This window comes from Sinocyclocheilus grahami, unplaced genomic scaffold (genome assembly GCF_001515645.1).
Source record: "Sinocyclocheilus grahami isolate Dianchi unplaced genomic scaffold, SAMN03320097.WGS_v1.1 scaffold2083.1, whole genome shotgun sequence".
Lineage (NCBI taxonomy): Eukaryota > Metazoa > Chordata > Actinopteri > Cypriniformes > Cyprinidae > Sinocyclocheilus > Sinocyclocheilus grahami.
Genome location: NW_015507262.1, coordinates 65,660 through 89,241, shown reverse-complemented (window position 1 = coordinate 89,241; position 23,582 = coordinate 65,660). Strand labels below are relative to the sequence as shown.

Genomic DNA, 23,582 nt, shown 5'->3' with positions numbered 1-23,582 from the left:
GATCAGAACCCTTCCTAGAGCTGGCCGTCCGGCCAAACTGAGCTATCGGGGGCGAAGAGCCTTGGTGAGAGAGGTAAAGAAGAACCCAAAGATCACTGTGGCTGAGCTCCAGAGATGCAGTCGGGAGATGGGAGAAAGTTGTAGAAAGTCAACCATCACTGCAGCCCTCCACCAGTCGGGGCTTTATGGCAGAGTGGCCCGACGGAAGGCTCTCCTCAGTGCAAGACACATGAAAGCCCGCCTGGAGTTGTGAGATGGTGAGAAATAAGATTCTCTGGTCTGATGAGACCAAGATATAACTTTTTGGCCTTAATTCTAAGCGGTGTGTGTGGAGAAAACCAGGCACTGCTCATCACCTGTCCCAACAGTGAAGCATGGTGGTGGCAGCACCCTGCTGTGGGGGTGTTTTTCAGCTGCAGGGACAGGACGACTGGTTGCAATCGAGGGAAAGATGAATGCGGCCAAGTACAGGGATATCCTGGACGAAAACCTTCTCCAGAGTGCTCAGGACCTCAGACTGGGCCGAAGGCTTTGATGACTGATGAACTGAATAATTCCAAAATAGTTCAACGTTAACTATGAAAAAGAATAGCTGAACATAAGTTCACAAATAAAATCAATTGTTACTGCCTTGAGTTATTATTTTGGAATAAATGTAAAATGCTTAAAAGTGTCATTCTATATTTAGGGGTACATTTCAAAATCAGTATTCTCTTTTGATAAATAAATTAAGTGGTTGAATAATATATCCCCTTAATGTGCTAAATTAATTGTTTGGCAAGCTTAAGGTATAATGACTTTTTAAATATGTTAATGGAAATTAACATTTGATTCATAATTTTGTCAACTGTGTTATGGACAAATGTTGTGTCAAATGAAACATGAATGAAGTCCCACATGTCTGATTATACATTTGTTTGAAGGTCTCTGAGTCTATTCACCAGAGGTTTTGAGGTTAAACATCTAACTGATTTGAAAATATGAATTTGGGGCTTCATAGTGGGCGTACTGTGGGATGCTATCATGAAGGATGATACTTTTCTTTACCATAAATCCACAGCGTGCTGAATTTAGTGTTATTCACCATCTTTACCAAAGTCATCCATCTCCAGAGATATCCCCATCTTTTTTTCTGACGGATTAGTTCACATTTAAAAGATTTATCAAATAAAAACCACACATAACACAGTTGACAGGTAAGAATGAACTTAGTATCCATAAAGCATTTTAAACACACAAACATTATAATAATATTAATATATATTATATTATTATAAAGGTAAATTAAGTTTTATAATGCATCATGACACTTCAAGTTGTAAGGACTTATTCAAAAACATTATAACACTTTATCAGTCATGACTAAGCAGAAATAGATAATAGATATATGCCAAAATGTCTAATATTATATATGTTTATGCCAATCATGAGGAATTCTGAATGCTTTTTAACCCTTGACAAATGTGAATGTAATGTGTATATAATATTATGGATACTGAGTTCATAGAAAGTGTGGCCGTGATTAGATCAGTTAAGTTTATCCATTGTTTTCCATGGTTTTAGGCAATTCCTATGTAATTTCTGTGTAATGACAATAGTTTGTGAATATATATTTTTATCAACAACACTCAGTGGGAGTGAATAAATTGACACTGAATTGCCAACATTGTCAACCGTGTTAATCCTTGTCAACTGTGTTACAGTTGATGGGTAACACAGTTGACATTTCAGCCGTTTTAGGGCCTTGTGCAAACTGCTGACCTTGGAATAATTAGTACATGACCTTGATTAACTTTTGTCTTTCTCTACATATTTATAAATATAACATGTGACCAGAACATGTTGATAACACAGTTGACGGTCAATCAATCTATTCTATGTGCAGACAATAATCTAGATAAAATATTGAAGAGAAGTCATGACTTTCCACACTGTCTTCAAATTTCCCTCCAAAAAAGGAAAACACATCATGTGATGTTGGACATGTGACTTTGGAACAAACCATTGCTGATTTATAAGGGGTTTTGTAGGGAGTAACAGAGTTGACACCGATTTCTCGGACATACACAAAATGGATGATGTAATGTAAATGCATGAGCAAAATATTTTTAAAAACACCTTTCTCATAATTTAATGATTATTTTGGACAAATATTTATAAGAAATATGTACAGAAACATGTATTTTAGAGCTAATCTGAAGAGCAAAACCTCACATTTACCAAATCGGACAGCACAAAAACAGCATAGTATAGAATATGCCATTTTTGCAACATAAAAAATGGATATCTGTTGGATTTTTGCATTAAATTAATTATAAATGTCCCCTGATATAAAAGTGATCATTGTTTGAAGTGAAACGTTATTAAAAAAATAGTAAAATTGATACTAGAGTCCGTAGACATGAAATGTACCTCTAATTATAGAATGACTCAAAAACACTAACTTGATGAGATTCATACTTGGCTTTAATAAACAGAATACTGATTACATTGTTAATGTAAAAATATATTACATTATAGTGGTGGTTGAGGAGATTCCCCCTTCTATGTAAAGTGCTTTGAGTGCCCAGAAAAGCGCTATATAAATGTAAGGAATTATTATTATTATTATAAAGTAATGTTTATTTAACCAAGAACATGTGACTGGGACAGGAATATACATTTAATATAAAAAAAAGGACTTTGCCTCATTTCAAAACACCACCACAGGCCACTGATATTATATATATATATATATATATATATATATATATATATATATATATATATATATATATATATATAATTCATTTTAATAGCATCTGCTATATATATATTCTGGTGTGATTTTAAAGTTTCCTTTAAGGACATTTCTGAAGCTGACATTTTTGTGGAAGATCTTTTTATGACCAACCTTAATATAAGAAAAATGTTCTTAATTCATTAGTAAATATCATATTCATACATATTGACGGTCAAAAAAGGCACCAAACTTTGTACACTTTAAGTTTGAGTTAAAGCATCTTAAAACATTAGCGAGTGTAAGGAACACCAAGGCAAAAAAAGATGTTTTGGAAAGAATTTTTCAAATTATTAGGCTACTTGTTAATTTTTTTATTCTTTTCACTGGTTTATAGCAAACCCACCTGACCCACCCTTCACTTTAATGACTGTTCCTCACTGTTCGCACCTGCTAGTAGATCTAAAACCAAACATATACAAAATAATGAAGAACTCAGAAAAACTGTTCACTAGTTTAGAAAGCACATTATTACACAATGAAGCTGCATAATTGGTGGTCTTAATTCAAACATTCAATATGATGAAATAAACCATATCCAAACTGGATAGTCTTATAAACTGATCAGAGTTTGGTGTCGTTACTTAATTTTAGAGGTGTGTGTGTTCATTCAGTATAAGCCCCCCATTTCTGACAAAAAGTAAAAAAAAAAAAAAAAAAAAATCAAATTCAGAGTTACATTTTTCCTAAATATATTTTAAAGACAGATCTTTGTGCAGCTGAGATCGGCTGTATTTGTGGCTGCTGTGCTAAAAATCACCAAAGCCTAAATACTATTGAAGGCCACAAAACGTAAAAATACGTGAGCTCCAATTCTACAAAGCACTATTATCATTCCTCAGCGCCCACTCGTGTGATATAATGGATATGTACCCAGAGCTCCTACAAAAACTCACAACAAATTCCTCATGTCTGAAGCTCTGTTCATATATGTGTTTGCAAGGGACTATTTTCTGCAAAGCTGCAATCAAACAACATGACCTGAGAAAAATATCAAAATGACTTATGTTAATGACACACATGCTCACTATGTTACTAATATTGTAATATTCCATTTTGAAAGCTTGTTAAAATTGTAAAATGGCCTTTCATTTATAAACCAATCTTGATATTTATCCCAATTGGTGTCTGTGCTCGCCTTCAGTGCTGTCATGATGTGATTAGAACTACAATTACTGAGCACACGTACGTAATTAGTACGCACATACTAGCAAGATGTCTGTTAAAGATCACTTGATCTGGAAAGCATCTGCTGTCTGATGGTGCATCTGACAGCCCTGTTGAAAAAACCAGCATATGCTGGTTAGGTATGTTTTGACGCTGGGATGCTGGTATAGTTTATTCATGTGCTGGCAAAGGACCAGCATAAACCAGCAAAAGGACCAGCTTAAACCAGCAAAGGACCAGCATAAACCAGCAAAGGACCAGCATAAACCAGTAAAGGACCAGCATAAACCAGCAAAAGTACCAGCTTAAACCAGCAAAGGACCAGCATAAACCAGCAAAAGGACCAGCTTAAACCAGCAAAGGACCAGCTTAAACCAGCATCCCAGCGTCAAAACATACCTAACCAGCATATGCTGTTTTTTTCAACAGGAAGACATCTTTCAGATGTCAGTTTTACATACATTCTAAATCATAAACATCTTAAAGACATCAAATAGACGTCTATTTGACATCTGATAGGAAACGTCCTATAGACCTATCACAGATGAGCAAACACTCTAAAAAATACGTCTTGCAGATGTAAATGCAGACAAATAGATGTCTCTGAGATGTACTTGTGCTATCAGGGTTGTGAATACACAATTTTGCAACACAGACGGTGTTTTGGGTTTACTACATTAAAGCTGCTCTGAAGCGGTCTGTATTGCAAAAAGCGATACATAAAAATAACTTTATTTAACCAAGTTATTTTGTAGTAAAATGTATCTCTTATCATTCAGCTCTTTTTATGAAGTTTGATATATAAGATATTATAAACATTAACATCATGATTTTCTGTAAAGCTATTTTGAAACAATGTGTATTATGAAAAGCATAGTGGACAACATTTAGACTGGTGAGCGTCCATGAGCTACCAAGATTGGCTTTCTCCAGAAATACTATCAACCTCCACATCTGACGGATCTTTGAGCTTTGCATTACCATGCCTTCTTGAGTTTATGCTTTATGGAATGAAAACACAAATCATGTGAAAGTGCCTCGAGACTCCAAATGTTTTGAATCAATTCAAATATGAAAACAAGATACTCAAAGAAGCAAAGGCTCGTTTTTGACACTTCATATTGTTGTATTAGTCTGTACCAAGGCAAATGTGCACTCCTGAATGGCAAGTAGCAGAACATTGAAAAATGATTTCTATTTTGTTGTGAACACAAGGTTTGCTTGGATACTAATTTGACAAAAAATGCTTTCATTTCCTTCAGAGGCATGAAATCCAAACAGAACACTGAACAGTACTGTATTTATAACCCTCTAGGCACATTAGAGTAAATAATCAAGATGAACACAAACTTTTATTTTACAGATGGTGCAAAACTGAACAATAAATGAGAAGTAGAACTGAAAAGGCAGCAAAAAACGGCAAAGTAAAAGAAAGAAGCCTAGCTTATGTACACAATGCATTCAATACAAATAAAAAAAACAAACCACTCTTCTTTTCAAATTTCATATCATCAAAACTATAAGAAGGTCATAAGAAATAACGGCAGAGTTGTCCAGCAGCGTACAATCACACAAGGCCCTGATTGGCTTTTAGTGTTTCTAAGTCATGTGATGGTGAAAGCGTAGCAGCGTGGGCGGAGCTCAGGAGCTGATTGGAGGGATGAGATCAGCTGACTCCAAGGTATCCTCACAGGGGCTGTGGCAGCCATCTGTCTGTCCAGAGCTCTCCAGATTGAGCTGCTGCTGAGTCTGAAGCTTCAGAATGAGCTCCTTGATCTCGTCCCGCTTGGTTTTCATCCGTTGTTGGGGAAACCAATCCAATAAATTCATCGGGAGATGAAAGCTTGGAAGAGGACTCTGAAAGAAAAAAAGAAATAGAATAAATAATCAGCATCAATTATTGCATTAGTTACAAAGTCTAAACGCAACAGTTCAATTTGCTTTCTTTTATTATCATGCAATAGTAATTCTCTTCTTCTGAAGCAACTTTTTTGCAGACACAAATCATTGTAGGGGTGCAACTATCAATTATTTTGTATCTGTAGATGATTTCTGTTGGAATGAAATAATGGAAATAATTGTGTGACTTTCTAACGTTTACAAATGATGATACAACCATAAAATATAAGTTATGTGCCGAGGAAAACCGGTCTCAAACGCATGAAACAGCACACGCATCCGTCAAAGCACCTGACACAGTGCAAGTGTCGTCCGCAAACATCAGGAGCTTGACAGTGGGATCTTTAGAGGTGCAGTCATTTGTGTAGAGGAAGAAAAGCAGTGGGGAGAGCACACACCCCTGAGGAGCACCAGTGCTGATGGTGCGGGTGTTGGATGTGAGTTTTCCCAGCCTCACTGTCTGTCAGGAAGCTGGGGATCCACTGACAGATGGAGGTGGGTACAGAGAGCTGGGTCAGTTTATTCAGAAGGGTATCCGGGATGATGGTGTTAAAAGCGGAGCTGAATTCCACAAACAAGATCCTTGCACAAGTCCCTGGTTTGTCCAGATGTTGGAGGATGTAGTGCAGTCTAGGGTTGCACGGTTTTCTGGTACTACGTTAGTCGCGATACTAAGGCTCCAAAATACTGGCGGTGCCACTGTATTTTTTAAACGGTAGTATCGTCATTACGGTTCTACTGTAAGTAAAGTTGTTTGTGGGGCAGTCGCTAAAATGTTAGAACACTTGTGCCTGCAAATAAACAATACAAAAGCGTCTTTTTTTTGGCCTGTTGCCCTTAAGGGCGCAAAATGCTGTGTAGAATTTGCGCCTTACGCCGGTTTCACACTGGATCTGCAAGCAGAGCGGAGGCAGTGCAGAAGCTGTGTGTATGCAGAGCACAGTGCAATCAGGCACTCACAAACGCTGCAGGGATGGGAACTGAAACTGGGTATCATCTCACCACTAAATCGTTAAAGTAATATTAAATTATTAAAGTATTACACTTGCTGAAGCCTCTCCTGTTGTCTGTGTCAGGCTGAGCTCCTCCACACACACACACACACACAAAGAAAAGTCAGGTGCTTATTACTAGGGTTGCACGGTTTACAGGTACTACGGTAGTATCAGGATACTAAGGCTCCAAAATACTGGCGGTGCCACTGTATTTTTTAAACGGTAGTATCGTCATTACGGTTCTACTGTAAGTTAAGTTGTTTGTGGGGCAGTCGCTAAAATGTTAGAACACTTGTGCCTGCAAATAAACAATACAAAAGCGTCTTTTTTTTGGCCTGTTGCCCTTAAGGGCGCAAAATGCTGTGTAGAATTTGCGCCTTATGCCGGTTTCACACTGGATCTGCAAGCAGAGCGGAGGCAGTGCAGAAGCTGTGTGTATGCAGAGCGGAGCAGCACGCACCCATTGTGCTTCCACACTGGCAACGTTTGTCACGCACAGTTGAACCGCGGCTTGTACTGCAAATACAGACGAGAATCGCCCATTCGGTGCTATTTTGAGACACCATGTATATGAACTAAAATGTGCTATTAACATACTATCTCTGTATTAAAAAAAATATTTAGTTACCAGCCACAAGATGGGTTCAAGTGGTACCTAAATACATTTTTAGTTCATATTCATGGTGTCCCAAAATAGCACAGTTGAGTACACTTAGATGTTCTTAAGATTACCTTAAGAAGTACTAAAGAATATTTTTTTGTATATTAAGTACAAAATTAGTGTGCGAAAATAAAGCACTTTAAGTACATTATGGAAGTGCACTTTTTTTTTCACCAGGGTATCATGATACTTCAGCTGGTATAGTATCATAACACAAGTTTATAGCATCGTGACAACCCTAGTGCAGTCCCATGTTGACTGCATCACCCACAGACCTGTTTGCTCTGTAAGCTCTGTAAGTAAGTTCATCAACTGCAGGAGTTCCAGCAAGGGTCCAGTGTTGTCTTTCAAGTAGGCCAACACCAGTCTCTCAAATGACTTCATGACCACAGATATTAATGCAATAGGTCTGTAGTCACCTAGTCCCGTGATTTTTGGTTTCTTGGGTTCAGGGATGATGGTGGAGCGTTTGAAGCAGGAGGGGACTTCACACAGCTCCAGTGATCTGCTGAAGATCAGGCTTTGAGGCAAGCTGGAGAGACACCGTCTGGGCCCTTGGCTTTCCTTATCTTCTGAAGACTTTCCGTATATCATCTTCACAGATCTTAAGTGCAGGCTGAGAGGCAGTAGGGGGACAGGGTGTTGATGGCTGTGTTGTGAGACGGTCAGAGTGGGTGTGGGGTGTGAGACCAGGCAAACAGAACACTGAACAGTACTGTATTTATAACCCTCTAGGCACATTAGAGTAAATAATCAAGATGAACACAAACTTTTATTTTACAGATGGTGCAAAACTGAACAATAAATGAGAAGTAGAACTGAAAAGGCAGCAAAAAACGGCAAAGTAAAAGAAAGAAGCCTAGCTTATGTACACAATGCATTCAATACAAATAAAAAAAACAAACCACTCTTCTTTTCAAATTTCATATCATCAAAACTATAAGAAGGTCATAAGAAATAACGGCAGAGTTGTCCAGCAGCGTACAATCACACAAGGCCCTGATTGGCTTTTAGTGTTTCTAAGTCATGTGATGGTGAAAGCGTAGCAGCGTGGGCGGAGCTCAGGAGCTGATTGGAGGGATGAGATCAGCTGACTCCAAGGTATCCTCACAGGGGCTGTGGCAGCCATCTGTCTGTCCAGAGCTCTCCAGATTGAGCTGCTGCTGAGTCTGAAGCTTCAGAATGAGCTCCTTGATCTCGTCCCGCTTGGTTTTCATCCGTTGTTGGGGAAACCAATCCAATAAATTCATCGGGAGATGAAAGCTTGGAAGAGGACTCTGAAAGAAAAAAAGAAATAGAATAAATAATCAGCATCAATTATTGCATTAGTTACAAAGTCTAAACGCAACAGTTCAATTTGCTTTCTTTTATTATCATGCAATAGTAATTCTCTTCTTCTGAAGCAACTTTTTTGCAGACACAAATCATTGTAGGGGTGCAACTATCAATTATTTTGTATCTGTAGATGATTTCTGTTGGAATGAAATAATGGAAATAATTGTGTGACTTTCTAACGTTTACAAATGATGATACAACCATAAAATATAAGTTATGTGCCGAGGAAAACCGGTCTCAAACGCATGAAACAGCACACGCATCCGTCAAAGCACCTGACACAGTGCAAGTGTCGTCCGCAAACATCAGGAGCTTGACAGTGGGATCTTTAGAGGTGCAGTCATTTGTGTAGAGGAAGAAAAGCAGTGGGGAGAGCACACACCCCTGAGGAGCACCAGTGCTGATGGTGCGGGTGTTGGATGTGAGTTTTCCCAGCCTCACTGTCTGTCAGGAAGCTGGGGATCCACTGACAGATGGAGGTGGGTACAGAGAGCTGGGTCAGTTTATTCAGAAGGGTATCCGGGATGATGGTGTTAAAAGCGGAGCTGAATTCCACAAACAAGATCCTTGCACAAGTCCCTGGTTTGTCCAGATGTTGGAGGATGTAGTGCAGTCTAGGGTTGCACGGTTTTCTGGTACTACGTTAGTCGCGATACTAAGGCTCCAAAATACTGGCGGTGCCACTGTATTTTTTAAACGGTAGTATCGTCATTACGGTTCTACTGTAAGTAAAGTTGTTTGTGGGGCAGTCGCTAAAATGTTAGAACACTTGTGCCTGCAAATAAACAATACAAAAGCGTCTTTTTTTTGGCCTGTTGCCCTTAAGGGCGCAAAATGCTGTGTAGAATTTGCGCCTTATGCCGGTTTCACACTGGATCTGCAAGCAGAGCGGAGGCAGTGCAGAAGCTGTGTGTATGCAGAGCAGAGCAGCACGCACCCATTGTGCTTCCACACTGGCAACGTTTGTCACGCACAGTTGAACCGCGGCTTGTACTGCAAATACAGACGAGAATCGCCCATTCGGTGCTATTTTGAGACACCATGTATATGAACTAAAATGTGCTATTAACATACTATCTCTGTATTAAAAAAAATATTTAGTTACCAGCCACAAGATGGGTTCAAGTGGTACCTAAATACATTTTTAGTTCATATTCATGGTGTCCCAAAATAGCACAGTTGAGTACACTTAGATGTTCTTAAGATTACCTTAAGAAGTACTAAAGAATATTTTTTTGTATATTAAGTACAAAATTAGTGTGCGAAAATAAAGCACTTTAAGTACATTATGGAAGTGCACTTTTTTTTCACCAGGGTATCATGATACTTCAGCTGGTATAGTATCATAACACAAGTTTATAGCATCGTGACAACCCTAGTGCAGTCCCATGTTGACTGCATCACCCACAGACCTGTTTGCTCTGTAAGCTCTGTAAGTAAGTTCATCAACTGCAGGAGTTCCAGCAAGGGTCCAGTGTTGTCTTTCAAGTAGGCCAACACCAGTCTCTCAAATGACTTCATGACCACAGATATTAATGCAATAGGTCTGTAGTCACCTAGTCCCGTGATTTTTGGTTTCTTGGGTTCAGGGATGATGGTGGAGCGTTTGAAGCAGGAGGGGACTTCACACAGCTCCAGTGATCTGCTGAAGATCAGGCTTTGAGGCAAGCTGGAGAGACACCGTCTGGGCCCTTGGCTTTCCTTATCTTCTGAAGACTTTCCGTATATCATCTTCACAGATCTTAAGTGCAGGCTGAGAGGCAGTAGGGGGACAGGGTGTTGATGGCTGTGTTGTGAGACGGTCAGAGTGGGTGTGGGGTGTGAGACCAGGCTTTTCAAACCTGCAGTAAAACTCATTCAAACCATCGGCTAAAAGTTGATTCTCAGTGCTGGGGGATGGGGTCTTGTAGCTGGTGATGGCTTTCAGACCCTTTCCACACTAATGTAGGGTCGTTGCTTGAAAACAGTTTTTCAGCTTTTCAGAGTAGCTTCTCTTAGATACTCTTTCTCCGTATTAAGTGTGTATTTGGCCTGTTTGTACAAGGCTTTGTCCCCACCCCTGTAGGTGTCCTCTTTGGCCTGGTGAAGCTGTTTTGAGTTTTGCACTGAACCACGGTTTGTCGTTGTTAAATGTTATACAAGTTCTGGTGGGAACACACGTCCTCACAGAAACTGATGTAGGATGTCACGGTGTCAGTGAACACATGCAGATCTGTGACTGCAGCCTCAAAAACCCCCCAATCAGTGCAGACGAAGCAGGCTTTAAAATCCCGCTCTGCTTCATTAGTTCATCTCTTTACAGTTCTTACTACAGGCTAAGCAGATTTAAGTTTCTGCTTGTAGGCTGGTAGAAGATGGACCAGTGATCAGAAGAAGGACCAAAGTGATCAGAGAGCCCCAGAGCCGCTCAGGGGACAGAGTGGTATGCATCCTTTAAAACGGTGTAGCAATGGTCCAGTATATTGCTGTCCCTTGATGGGGCATGTGATGAGCTGTCTGTTTTTAGACAGTTCACGTGTGAGATTAGCTTTATTAAAATCACAGAGAATGATAATAAAAGTGAGATGCTGAGATCAATTAAAACAATTCTTGCAAAAAATAAAAATAAATAAATGTTTTAGCAAAAAACGAGCTTGTCATTCTTTTTTTTTCTTTTTTCCACAGCCCAAGAAACTTGGCAGCTGGCGAAAGTCACAGTTGTATGAAAATTCTGTTAACACTTTAGTTAACGGACCAGTTCTCACTATTAACTAGTTGCTTATTAGCATGCATATTACTAGCATATTGGCTGTTTATTAGTTCTTATAAAGCACATATTAATGCCTTATTCCGCATGACCATATTTTAGATCCTTTAATCCGACCCCATACCTAAACTTAACAACTACCTTAATAACTATTAATAAGCAGCAAATTAGGAGTTTATTGAGGCAAAAGTCATAGTTAATAGATAGTTAACAGACAGAATTGGTCCCCAAACTAAAGTGTGACAAAAATTCCCTATTAGATTTAATGTGAAAATATCACATTGCAATGTCATTCATCTTTACAAAGCTTTCTGGGAAGTGTGAATGAAAGCACAGCATATGAGGAAGCTCTGGGAGTGTGAGTGAACAAAATCATGTATTGCCAGGAAAGTTTTTTTTATTTTATCTCTGACTTTGTGGGGGAACCAATGATGTCCAGTCCACCATTAGATACACAGTTCCTATGTGTCCTCTCACCTCGAAGAAGCTCTCCACATACTGCAGCACATAAACTCCACAGTCACTGAAGTTATTCTGCTGTGGCACACGAGGACTCGAGCCCTTCATCATATCCTTCCCAAAACTCCTCTGGGAGCCTTTCTTCACCTCCCACTCTACCTCTAGATACCTGCACAAACACCAGGACAAACTCGCACTAATACAGATACCAACATAAGTGAGAACTTATTAAGTTAAGACTCCATGATTCTCCATTATACCTACAGAAAAACAACTATATGGAAAACATCTGTGATCAGAACATCACACATCCATTTAAAGGTTTTATTTTCGCTAGTTTGTGTGGAAGTGGTCACTTACTCTCGTAACGTTTTTACCACAGTCGACCGGGTTGGTCCACGCAGCGAGTCCATGATCAGAATACAAGGCCTGAGGATTTTAATACAATGACAGTGAGTGCTGAAAACATATACATGTCAGAACTTCTCAACAGATATATGAAAGCTGATTTATTTCAAATTCAGGAATTGAAAATTCATAATTAAACTCTAAATGGTACACAACTCTGGTTTGGGTTTCCGTTTTTCCATCATCGTTTATAATATAGTAGTTCAAACTATTCTGTAGCTTTCAAAGTGTAAACGAATGCAATTAAAATGTTAAACATAGTTCATTTTTTTGACCTGTTCATCTAAATTGATGTAACTGATCTCACGTTCTAAAATATCTAATTGAATCGCCATATTTGATATAATGTATCAACTATGAAAAGTTATGGGAGGAATATCTGCGCTCACTGTTTGCAGATGGTGGGTTTGGACGTCCACTCTGCTTTGTCAAAGCTCCCACAGTCATCAACCAAACTGTCATCTTCACTACACTCGTCCTGAAAACACAGATAACAACATGTTCATATGATGTGCGACAGAAAGACAAAACTCCCAAACGTCATCCAAACACACCCATGGCACGCCACATTACTTGTCAAAATCTAATATACACAATACACACAAATTGTTGTAGATAATTATAAAATTTCCCACAGTCATCAACCAAACTGTCATCTTCACTACACTCGTCCTGAAAACACAGATAACAACATGTTCATATGATGTGCGACAGACAAAGACAAAACTCCCAAACGTCATCCAAACACACCCATGGCACGCCACATTACTTGTCAAAATCTAATATACACAATACACACAAATTGTTGTAGATAATTATAAAATTGTATTTTTCCGTTATGAAAGTAAGCCTGTTTCTTAATAAATTGAATTATGTATTCCAGTAAAATTTATCTGTAATCAGTAACCTAATCTAAATATCACAAAATTAATGTAATCTGACTACTTTGTTCGTTTTGAAAGACCTCGTAACCTTTTATGTAAATAAGGAGGAACTCTTGAACAAATGAACACAATGTTAAAAACTAAACTGCTTTATTACAATTTTTATTACCCAAAATAGTTTCATTGTGCCTTGTCGCCAGCAGTTTGCATGTGCAATCTTTATATTTACACTGTACGTACTGTACCATTTAAAAGTTCAATATGGGGTCAATATGATTTTTTTGAAAGTCTCAATTTTAGCATCACGTGATCCTTCAGAAATCATTCCGATATGTTGCTCAAGAATTGCTTCTTATTATCATCAATACAACAGTAACAAACTAACAGTTGTGCTTTGTGGAAACGGTGGTCATTTTCTTTTAGGATTCCTTGATAAATAGAAAATTAAAAAAAACAGCATTGTAATATTGCACAGAGAAAACAAATAAATCTATAAATCCCTGCATTATACACTCATTTTGACGGCAACATTACTAAGTCAGTTTTGAAACCACAGATCAGCCAAACTGAGGTGACTTACCTGACATGAGCTTTGGTCATCAGAGGGATGGGAGTCATCTGTTCCATAACACTCGATTATTCTGTGTAAACCATCTGCAATCAACACCAAACAGAAGTCAAGCAGTGACCCAGCGGCAGTCTGTTTCCGGTCACTCGTGTAGGCTTGCATGTGCTCACCTGTGTACTGCGGCTGGCTGTTCACATCAGCCGCAGATCTGACGTCGTCCAGCTCATCCGAACCTCCATCGGCGGCTGGGCTGGAGGAGACAGCAGTGCTATGGGCTTGAGTTTGAGGCTGGTACAGCGGGTTTGGCTCAACATGAGCCTTCTCCAGACCCGGAAAACAGATTATGGCGAGATACCAGTGTGCACTAAACAAACACAAAGAAAGACAGGACATCAGATTAGAAGTAAAAAAAAATGACACTTAGGCAGCTGAAGCAGGGCAATTTAACATGTTAGTGTGAAATAACCCAAATAAATCAATAAAAAGCAACTGAAGATTTTAAACTAAACAAACAGTGCCTTACGACTCATTGATGGGCACAAAGATGAAGTCTTTCTGGAAGAGATCCACGTGACGTGTCCATGTCTTCACTCTGTTGTGTTTCCTCTTCTGTATGCTGCAACACATCAAAACGTCACATATGTAATCAATCTTAGTACTAAACACCAGCACAGTAACTAAGCTCCAAGGAAATGCGAGTGTTTGAGTAAATGACGTGAGCTCACGGTAAGTTGGACGTGTCGACTGCGTTTCTCCGCTCTCTCTGATTGAGTCTCTTATAGAAGAATGAGCTAAACACATGACTGCGGACAGCGTCTTCCTTCTTCAACTTCTCCAAAAACAGATATCTAGTAGCACACGATTATCAGATAATGTTTATGCCTAATACAAAAAAAACTTTCATGAGGTCTACATATTATTTATTTTTTTTAAAGCACTGTATTTGGTCACAACGAATATTATTGATTGAAATATAGATAATGACTTTAAGTAGAAGTCGATGATGACGTCGTTGAGGAACTCTCCGTTGTTCAGACAGTGAGTTTCCTCTTCTGTATGCTGCAACACATCAAAACGTCACATATGTAATCAATCTTAGTACTAAACACCAGCACAGTAACTAAGCTCCAAGGAAATGCGAGTGTTTGAGTAAATGACGTGAGCTCACGGTAAGTTGGACGTGTCGACTGCGTTTCTCCGCTCTCTCTGATTGAGTCTCTTATAGAAGAATGAGCTAAACACATGACTGCGGACAGCGTCTTCCTTCTTCAACTTCTCCAAAAACAGATATCTAGTAGCAACACGATTATCAGATAATGTCAAATTTATGCCTACATACAAAAAAAACTTTCATGAGGTCTACATTTTTTTTTTTTTTTTAAAGCACTGTATTTGGTCACAACGAATATTATTGATTGAAATATAGATAATGACTTTAAGTAGAAGTCGATGATGACGTCGTTGAGGAACTCTCCGTTGTTCAGACAGTGAAGGTCCTCATTGGTTACTGAGATTCCTCCTTTAGCAGGCGGCGGGGGGTAAACCAACAACCTACAGAAAAACACAGAAACAGCCGTAAGAACTTCAATGTGTCTTTGTCGTCTTGTATATGTAAGGAATATTTCTTCTACTAGCCCTGTCTGTTCATAGGTTCAGATTTTCACTAAAACTGTCACTGGCCCACAACCAAAAAAATTTTTTGTTTTTCACCCATGCTACCTTGTATTGTTATAAATAAGGCTGTTACTACACCAACATTTTAGACACTAGTGAAATTTCAAAATTCAATTTCAATACCAATGAAAGAATTTCTAGCCTAACTAACTAATATGCGGTTTAGAGAATGGCGTTCACTTTCACATCTTGTCATTTGAATGGTTTAGTGCATAGGTCTTCAACCCTGCTCCTGGGGACCCACTGTCCTGGAAAGTTTATTTCCAACCTGCTTCAGCACACCTGGCCTGTCACTTTACAAGTGATCCTGAAGAACTTGATTATCTGGTTCAGGTGTGTTTGATTAGGGTTGGAGCTGAACTCTGCAGGACAGTGGGTCCCCAGGAGCAGGGTTGAAGACCTATGGTTTAGTGTCTTGAATGTTTAAATTTGTGACAATGCACAATTTCGTTAACTGTCCCATGCATCTTTCATGTTGGCCCTGGGCCATCGAGCAGGGTTCACTTGTCTGAAAGATTGTTGGGAAAAAACAAACGAAATAAATAATCATTTGAGTGTATTTAAATATATATATATATATATATATATGTATTAGGGGTGTAACAGTACACATATTCGTACCTGTAAATTCTTAATTTGTAAATTTTCGGTATGGGTCTTTCGGTTCGGTGCGCATGTGTACCGAACAAATACATCGCTTTAAGCACTGCACGAGCGGAACTTCATTGGAAACTTCCAGATTTATATATTGTTACTTTTGATAAGAAACAAAGTCTCATCTTTCAAATTATGCCCTTTTTCAGGAAATTCAAACAATACATGCTCTTTGATGTGGCGCGACAGATCGCTGTATAAACTAGGGATGCTCCGATCCGCCTTTTTCGCCTCCGATACAGCATGACGCCGTGTTGCTTCAAGCGCGTCATTCTGCACACCGGATGCGCACATTCTAAGCGCTTCGTGTTAAAAAGTGCAAAGCACAAAGGGAAGAGAAATTGATGCGTAGTGTATTATATCTGTGCAACAGTTATTGAGCCTTTCTTTTAACAGTTTTAAATTTCAGTTACTGTGCACGTTAAAAACAATAGTCTTTTCTACGCCCGTGTTTTGTTCTCACGTTAAACTCCGGCAAGAAGATAAAGTCCTTTTTGCTAAATCATAGACATGTATTTACAAATCCAGTATAATGGGAACACAGAATGATCTTGGAAGACTGACTGCCGTAACTGAACGCGACCAGGGTTTAAAGGCTGAACGAATGTCTGACAGCCACAGCGGAGAAAAGAGTTTGTGTGAACTTTAATGTAAGGACTTAAATATGCATATGTAGCTCACATTAAGCTATCGTATGGCTTTAAAAGTAACACAGAATAATTCACACAATCGGGGAAAAAAATAAAAATAAAATTCTCGGATTTGGATCGGCTCTCTCTGACCGATACCCGATCCGAGAAAAATGGCACTATCGGAGCCGATACCCGATATGAATATCGGATCGGCGCATCCCTAGTATAAACGTCTCAGTTCAAACGGCAGCACGATCATCTCATCCTCTTTACTACTAGTTTTAAAGTGAAATAAACATGAATTAACATCTCATGCCTCCTTTAATCGCTCAATCAGTGTTTCAACTTTCAACTATGGAAAGATGGCAATAAAACAGCTTAAACAAAATATCACATAGCATTTCCTTTGCCTCAGTCATCATCAGTGCCCACAGCTCGTTAGTGCGCAATAAATGAAGTCTAGAGAAGAGCATTTCACAAAATATTAGACTCATTCCGTTTTACTTTACCTGTTAGTGATGTCTTAATTATTTAATGTTTAAATAAATCTGTTATGAAACAAGGTAGGAGAGCCAATGTGTAAATGAATATTTCATCAATAAATATAATTTTTATAATTTAGAAGTTAATTTAAAAACAGCATTATGTGCAATTTACATGTTTGCATACATTTTTTTTTAAGTTGAGTGTTGCTTGTTTAGAGCATAAGCCTAGGTAGATTTTTATGCCCTAAGAAAATTGTAATTATAACAGTTTATTTAAAGAAAGAGCAATTTGATAAATTAAGTTTTTCCCCCTGCTGTACTGAAACTGTACCGAACCTTGACATCAAAACCGAGTTACGTACCGAACCGTCATGTTTGTGTACCGTTACACCCCTAATATGTATATATTGCATAGCAAAATGTTTTTATGGACAACAAAATGTATTGAAAATACTGAAAATGTAAATAGATTTTTGAGGTCTAAAAATTTTACAAACCATAGAAGAAATGCATATTTTTTCACATGTTGTGACGTACATCTGAGCGCAACACATTATTGACAAAAAGTGTAGGTTGTTGATTGGAGAATCAGGCAGAGAGAAGTCTGTCATTTTCATCACAATATCGAGTTATGACATTTTGATTTAACACAAATTGTTGTTGTTTTTTTGCCAAGCTGAAATGAAATGTTGGAGCCAGAGAAGATAATAACAGGGGACTAAACTTTTGAACTACTGGCCTGATTGAGCTAGCAGAAAAAAACTGAGCCCTGTACCCAACAACATAAAAAAGGGAAAATAATCACTGTGCCAAATTGATATTTTTGGTTAGAGTCTTACTTTATGATAGGACCAGTGAAGGTCGGCTGGAGCTCTGCCATCTCATCGTCCTCTTCACAGGACTCCTGGAGCCGAGCAGACATGCGTGTTCGCACACTCGCCACCGCACAAGAGACAGGGGCTGCTGGGGCTGTATTTGCTGTTGCCACGGTAACCGTCACAACCGAAAGGGATGCCGAGGCTGAAACGGTTGAAGATGAAGGTGTTGCTGATTCTTCAGCTTTCACCTCTTTAACCTGAGGTGAAGGACAAATACTGGCACCTTTAATACACAGATGAATACAAAACATATCAAGTCATAATTATCATGTTTGAGCGCAACGTAAATCACCTTTTCTTTTTCTATGGAGGCTTTATTATACTCAACCAGTCGAACGTTGGCCTCATCAAAATTGATCTTCTTAGGGAAATCTGGCAGATTGTTGTTTCTGCCGATTTCAGCAAGGATATCCTCCAGAATCATCTGTTCTTGCAAAGTGGGGCCGCTCTCGAAAATCAATACAATATACTTCTCATCGTCTGGAGAGCATGGACAGGAGGAGGAGAGGAGTAAGAGGTCAGATCTGGTCCAAATATAAGCAGTCCAAATATAAGCAGCAACAACAAACAAGAAACCAAGAGCATAAAGTGGCCCTGAAACAAAATCACTACCAGTTTCGAAAAGAGAGCGAGTTTTGGACAGTGTCATATGTCACTAAGTTTCGCTGCATTTGGTAACACTAAGGAAGTATCATCAGAGCTTTTTGCTTTTTCATTTTACCAATGACCTTTAAAGGGAAAGTTCACCCAAAAATGAAAATTAGCCCATGATTTACTCACCCTCCAGCCATGCTTGGTGTACATGACTTTCTTTTTTTAGACGAATGCAATTGGAGTTGCGTAAAATTGTCCTGGCTCTTCCAAGCTTTATAATGGCAGTGAATGGTGGTCTTGATTTTGAAGCACAAAAAAGTACATCCATCCGTCATGAAAAGTGCTCAACACGGCTCCGGGGGGTTAGTAAAGGACTTTGAAGCGAAGCAATGCGTTTGCATAAGAATAACATCCATAATTAAAACTTTATAAAGAGTAATCTCTAGCTTCCACTAACAGTCGTACAGCGGAAGCTAGAGATCACGCTTTATGAAGTTTTAAATATTGATATTATTCTTGCACAAACGCATCTATTCAATTCAGAAGGCCTTTATTATCTACCTGGAGCTGTGTGGGGCACTTTTCATGATGGATGGATGTACTTTTTTGTGCTTAAAAATCTCAACCACCATTCACTGCCATTATAAAGCTTGGAAGAGCCAGGACAATTTTTTATATAACTCTGATTGTATTTGTCTGAAAGAAGAAAATCATAGAGCTAGGATACCTTGAGGGTGAGTAAATCATGGGGCAATTTTCATTTTTGGGTGAACGATGCCTTTAAAGATGGAGTTTGTAAGCTTTCTTTCATGTCAAAAGATGTTATATGGATAAGAATAATCGCATGATGAGTGTAAATGGCTTTTGCAAAGGTTGTCTAAAAATATGCTTTCTTTTTGTAATTCTGCTAGGTTACGCTGGTAGCGCAGAAACTGCATACTTTGCTTTTAAGGAGATGTTGTAAGGAGTGTAATGGGATTGAGTTCTGATACTCACTGTTGCCGCTGCAGTCGTACCATATTTCTCCGTCGTCCTGAGACATCTGCAGCTGAGTCTGTAATCGCTGGCACTCCTCATCGGTGGTCTGCAGAAACAGGACCGGCAGCTTCTTGACTGTACACCACTCGCATCTGGTCAGATCTGACGACCGCAAACAAACGCTCTCCAGCACATTCACATCGGGACCTTCAATCACAACACCACAGCACAGAAACATCAAATCAATAAGTCTTATTTTACAGGAAAGTCATAATGGTGACTGAATGGACAACATATAATACATTGCGTTCTAGTTTAATTCCTTTAAAACAGCATCTTACCTTCTGTCTCCAGCCGTATGTTCTCCACCGAAAACTAGAAGAGAAAAAAACCCCACAATCAATAACAACAAAAAACGTACACTAGATTTAACATACATTTAGGGTAGAGGTCAACTGACATACTGGTTTTACCGATTAATCTCAAACAAAAGCAACTTCTGGATATCAGGGGGGAAACAAATTAAATCCACAGCAATTGTTTTTCTTTGTAATCCTCCCGTTTCTCTGTGGCCATCACTGGCTCATACAGATGCAAGAATTTAAGGGTGCTTTCACACTTGATTCGATTGCTTGGTCTTAACCAGACTCCAATTGCTCTCTTTGCCCCTACTAGATCATAGATTAGTTTTAAAGGATACAATTTTTGACTACAGGGGGACTTTAACATCATAATAAAGTTCTGCACTATTTTATTTAGTTTTTGTTCAGTTTAGTCGAGTCAGTGTTTATCTTACATGAGCACTCCAGTACACGAATATTTTCAGAACACAAGCTCCTTAAAATGAATAGCTATCAACATAACTGATATTCAAAATGGTAAGCAAGTGCTGCTTTGTTTACGTTTCGTATACATGCATATATCTCGTTTATCCTTGTTTCGGTTTCTCCTTTTGAAAGACAAATGAAGACTATTGATAGCTGCTGATATAGACAGCACTCCTGCGCAGAACGCACACGCTAGTTTGCAGTCGGCTGTGCGGTTTGTTCAAATGCAGCTTTTTGGTCCAGACGCAGCCAACGCGAGGCGACAACACCGTTGACTTTCGTCGCCACTGGTTCTTTGAAGTCAGCTTGATGTGCCTCGGCCTTTTTGGACAATTGTAAACATAGATACCAAAAAAAAAATTATTTGAGTCTCTTTGACAGATGTATAAGCTGCACTACTCTATTCTGCCTGCGCTTGCAGAAGAATCCAGATGTTCAAGAACTAACAGAACTGAACGCCAAGATGATCATTCAAATGTAGCATTTAAATAAAAAGCAAAAATCTCAATTCCCAACTCTGCAGGTGATATGAATCAGGTTTTTGGTTGATCTCACCACAACAGGCTTGGTGACCATCCTGCGTAGAGTGCCAATCCTCACGCTCCTGCACTCCAGAATAATGCTGCCCAACTTCGGCACCTGACCCACTTTCCTCTTCTTAGGAGACGGATCTTCGCACACGGGGTTCCCAAACTAGATGAAAAAAAACAAAAAACCGTACACACTTCAGATACAACAAACCATCTAGCGAACACATTCATCCTTTCAAACCGATTCTCAATTTTTCAGAAAAAAAAATCTGCCGATTTGTCATGTGTCGAATGTTTGAAAAAGCGTTTCAAAAAATAGAAATTGGTCAGTGAAATGTTCTGAGATCTGAAATACTGAGCCCTGACAAAAATGTAGCAAGCAACAGTACAACAAAAACACTTGAGATGTAACTCTGCTTACTGGATCTCTCATGCGATTCCTTCTGGGCCCCAGGTTTCTCTGGCTTGTCTGAGTGAAAAAGTCACTGCTAGGGTCCTCATGTTCACCAGCTGCTTTAACCGCCGCTTCCACCCGACCACCGGCGGGAGCAGGAGATGAGTGGGCAGAGTCCGCGGGCCGCGGCGACACGCTGTCCAAGCGGTTACCGGTCCCTGTGCTGCTGACATCATCACTCTCTTCATCCTCATCGCTGGACAGCACAACTGCATTTCATCAAAACACGTAAATGACACACACATCTGGATTACTGGTGTCCCTGATAACCCTCAGCTCTTGGTTAAGCCTGATCAAAAATGCTTTTTAAAGCTTTTTAATTGATGTTGTGATGCTTAACATTATGAGTGACATTATTGTATGTTGCAAGTTGTATGCTCCACTTCTTTTGTTATGCACCTTGAAGCCTCCTTGGGTTTGTTGAAAGATGTTACATAAACAAAACAATACAATACATCATTAGTATGACAGTAATAAGTTAGCTAAAGACAAAAAAGAAATATTGCATTTGACGAACTCATTGATAATCATAACATCCCATATCCGTTCATAATGTCCCAAGTTACATACGTGGCAGAACAAATTATATTTGAGAGCTGCAACCAACCATTATTTCAATGAATCGATTCATGGGTTGATTATTTCCTCAATTATTCAGATAACACCCAGATTTTATTTATATGAAACAATATATCCTGCCAAGTGTTGTCCCCCAAACGATGGCTATAAAAACAAATACAGTGAACCTCTATATAGGGTACCCTATACATATATGCAAAAAAGGAAACAATACATCCTAAAACAAAAACTGCTTGCCCACTGTTTTAAAGTTATGGATTATCAATGGATTATTTCTGTAAATTAAGAGTAACGCACTGAAGAAAACATGTCTAAAACGGTTTTAAAAGTGAAATCTGGGTCTGTTCATTAAACAAAGCTACCGTATGTCTTCGGAAAACCTGGAGTACAGTATACAAGATATAAGCTGCATTCACGGCATGACACGGTTTTCAGAGAATGGTCCGAAAAAGAGAAAATATCCAGTGAGCGGCAGTTCTGAGGGTGAAAATGCCTTGTTGATGTCGAGAATGGCCAAACTGGTTCAAGCTGATAGAAAGGCAACAGTAACTCAAGGCTACAATTCGCATGGGCTCCCCAAAACTGAACAATAGAAGATTGGAAAAAGTCTATTTCTGCTGCGACATGCGGACGGTAGAATCAGAGTTTGGTGTAAACAACATGAAAGCATGGATCCATCCTGCCTTGTATTAATGGCTCAGGCTGGTGGTGGTGTAATGATATATAGGGGGCATTTTCTTGGCACACTATGGGCCCCTTAATACCAACTGAGCATTGTTTAAACATTACAGCCTACATGAGCATTGCTGCAGACCATGTCCATCTAGGGCTGGGCGATAAAACAATAATGATAACTATCACAATATATTTTCCCCTTGAATACATGTTCGATATAGTGTTTGTGCGCCAAAAGCACAATGAAAGAGGTTGGATTTACCATGGATTTACTGTAGTAACGCTAACTGCACCATGGTATTGTGGCATAAATATGAGCTATACACATATGGAATTTGATTTTATTATTAATGTAGACATGTATGTATAAAGGTGTTAAAGGAGTAAGGGTTCTTATTAACTTAAAGCATTGGTGCATTTGTATTTATAGTAAATGTATTTAGGCTACTGTTTTTATACAAATACCACAGAAAGCATATAGCTAGATTTTACCATGGTAGTGAGGTGCGACAGTATGTGTGGTTTTACCTTTGGTTATCATGATCTAATTGTGTCATACTATAGATGTAAAAAGTACAGTCCTAACTCAAATGGTCAGAACATAAAAATTTTACCCTATAGCTGCTACAATTTTTACAGATGTTACTGTTTTTGTTAATGAACATAAATTTACATGTGCATCGTGCCATCAAAGTCAGGGAACAAACCGGTTCATGATTTG

At 38.9% G+C, this 23,582-nt stretch overlaps 1 protein-coding gene across 3 annotated transcripts in view; it reads right to left on the bottom strand.

Moving 5' to 3' along the window:
* Nucleotides 1–8,214: 8,214 nt before the first annotated feature.
* LOC107573984 (sentrin-specific protease 6-like) overlaps nt 8,215–23,582 on the bottom strand; it is a 31,604-nt gene continuing 16,236 nt past the window's right edge. For 2 of the 3 annotated variants that reach the window (XM_016260447.1, XM_016260448.1), the window contains exons 9-23: nt 21,575–21,816; nt 21,179–21,316; nt 20,138–20,171; nt 19,815–20,003; nt 18,517–18,704; nt 18,186–18,421; nt 15,336–15,452; nt 15,070–15,192; nt 14,425–14,517; nt 14,072–14,265; nt 13,914–13,987; nt 12,839–12,927; nt 12,402–12,470; nt 12,060–12,210; nt 8,215–8,778 (exon numbers count right to left, since the gene is read on the bottom strand). In XM_016260447.1, the coding sequence (XP_016115933.1) occupies nt 8,563–8,778; nt 12,060–12,210; nt 12,402–12,470; nt 12,839–12,927; nt 13,914–13,987; nt 14,072–14,265; nt 14,425–14,517; nt 15,070–15,192; nt 15,336–15,452; nt 18,186–18,421; nt 18,517–18,704; nt 19,815–20,003; nt 20,138–20,171; nt 21,179–21,316; nt 21,575–21,816 (2,153 nt within the window). In that variant the 3' untranslated portion in view covers nt 8,215–8,562. The remainder of the gene's footprint in view (nt 8,779–12,059; nt 12,211–12,401; nt 12,471–12,838; nt 12,928–13,913; nt 13,988–14,071; nt 14,266–14,424; nt 14,518–15,069; nt 15,193–15,335; nt 15,453–18,185; nt 18,422–18,516; nt 18,705–19,814; nt 20,004–20,137; nt 20,172–21,178; nt 21,317–21,574; nt 21,817–23,582) is intronic. The other variant, XM_016260449.1, reaches the window with a different exon arrangement.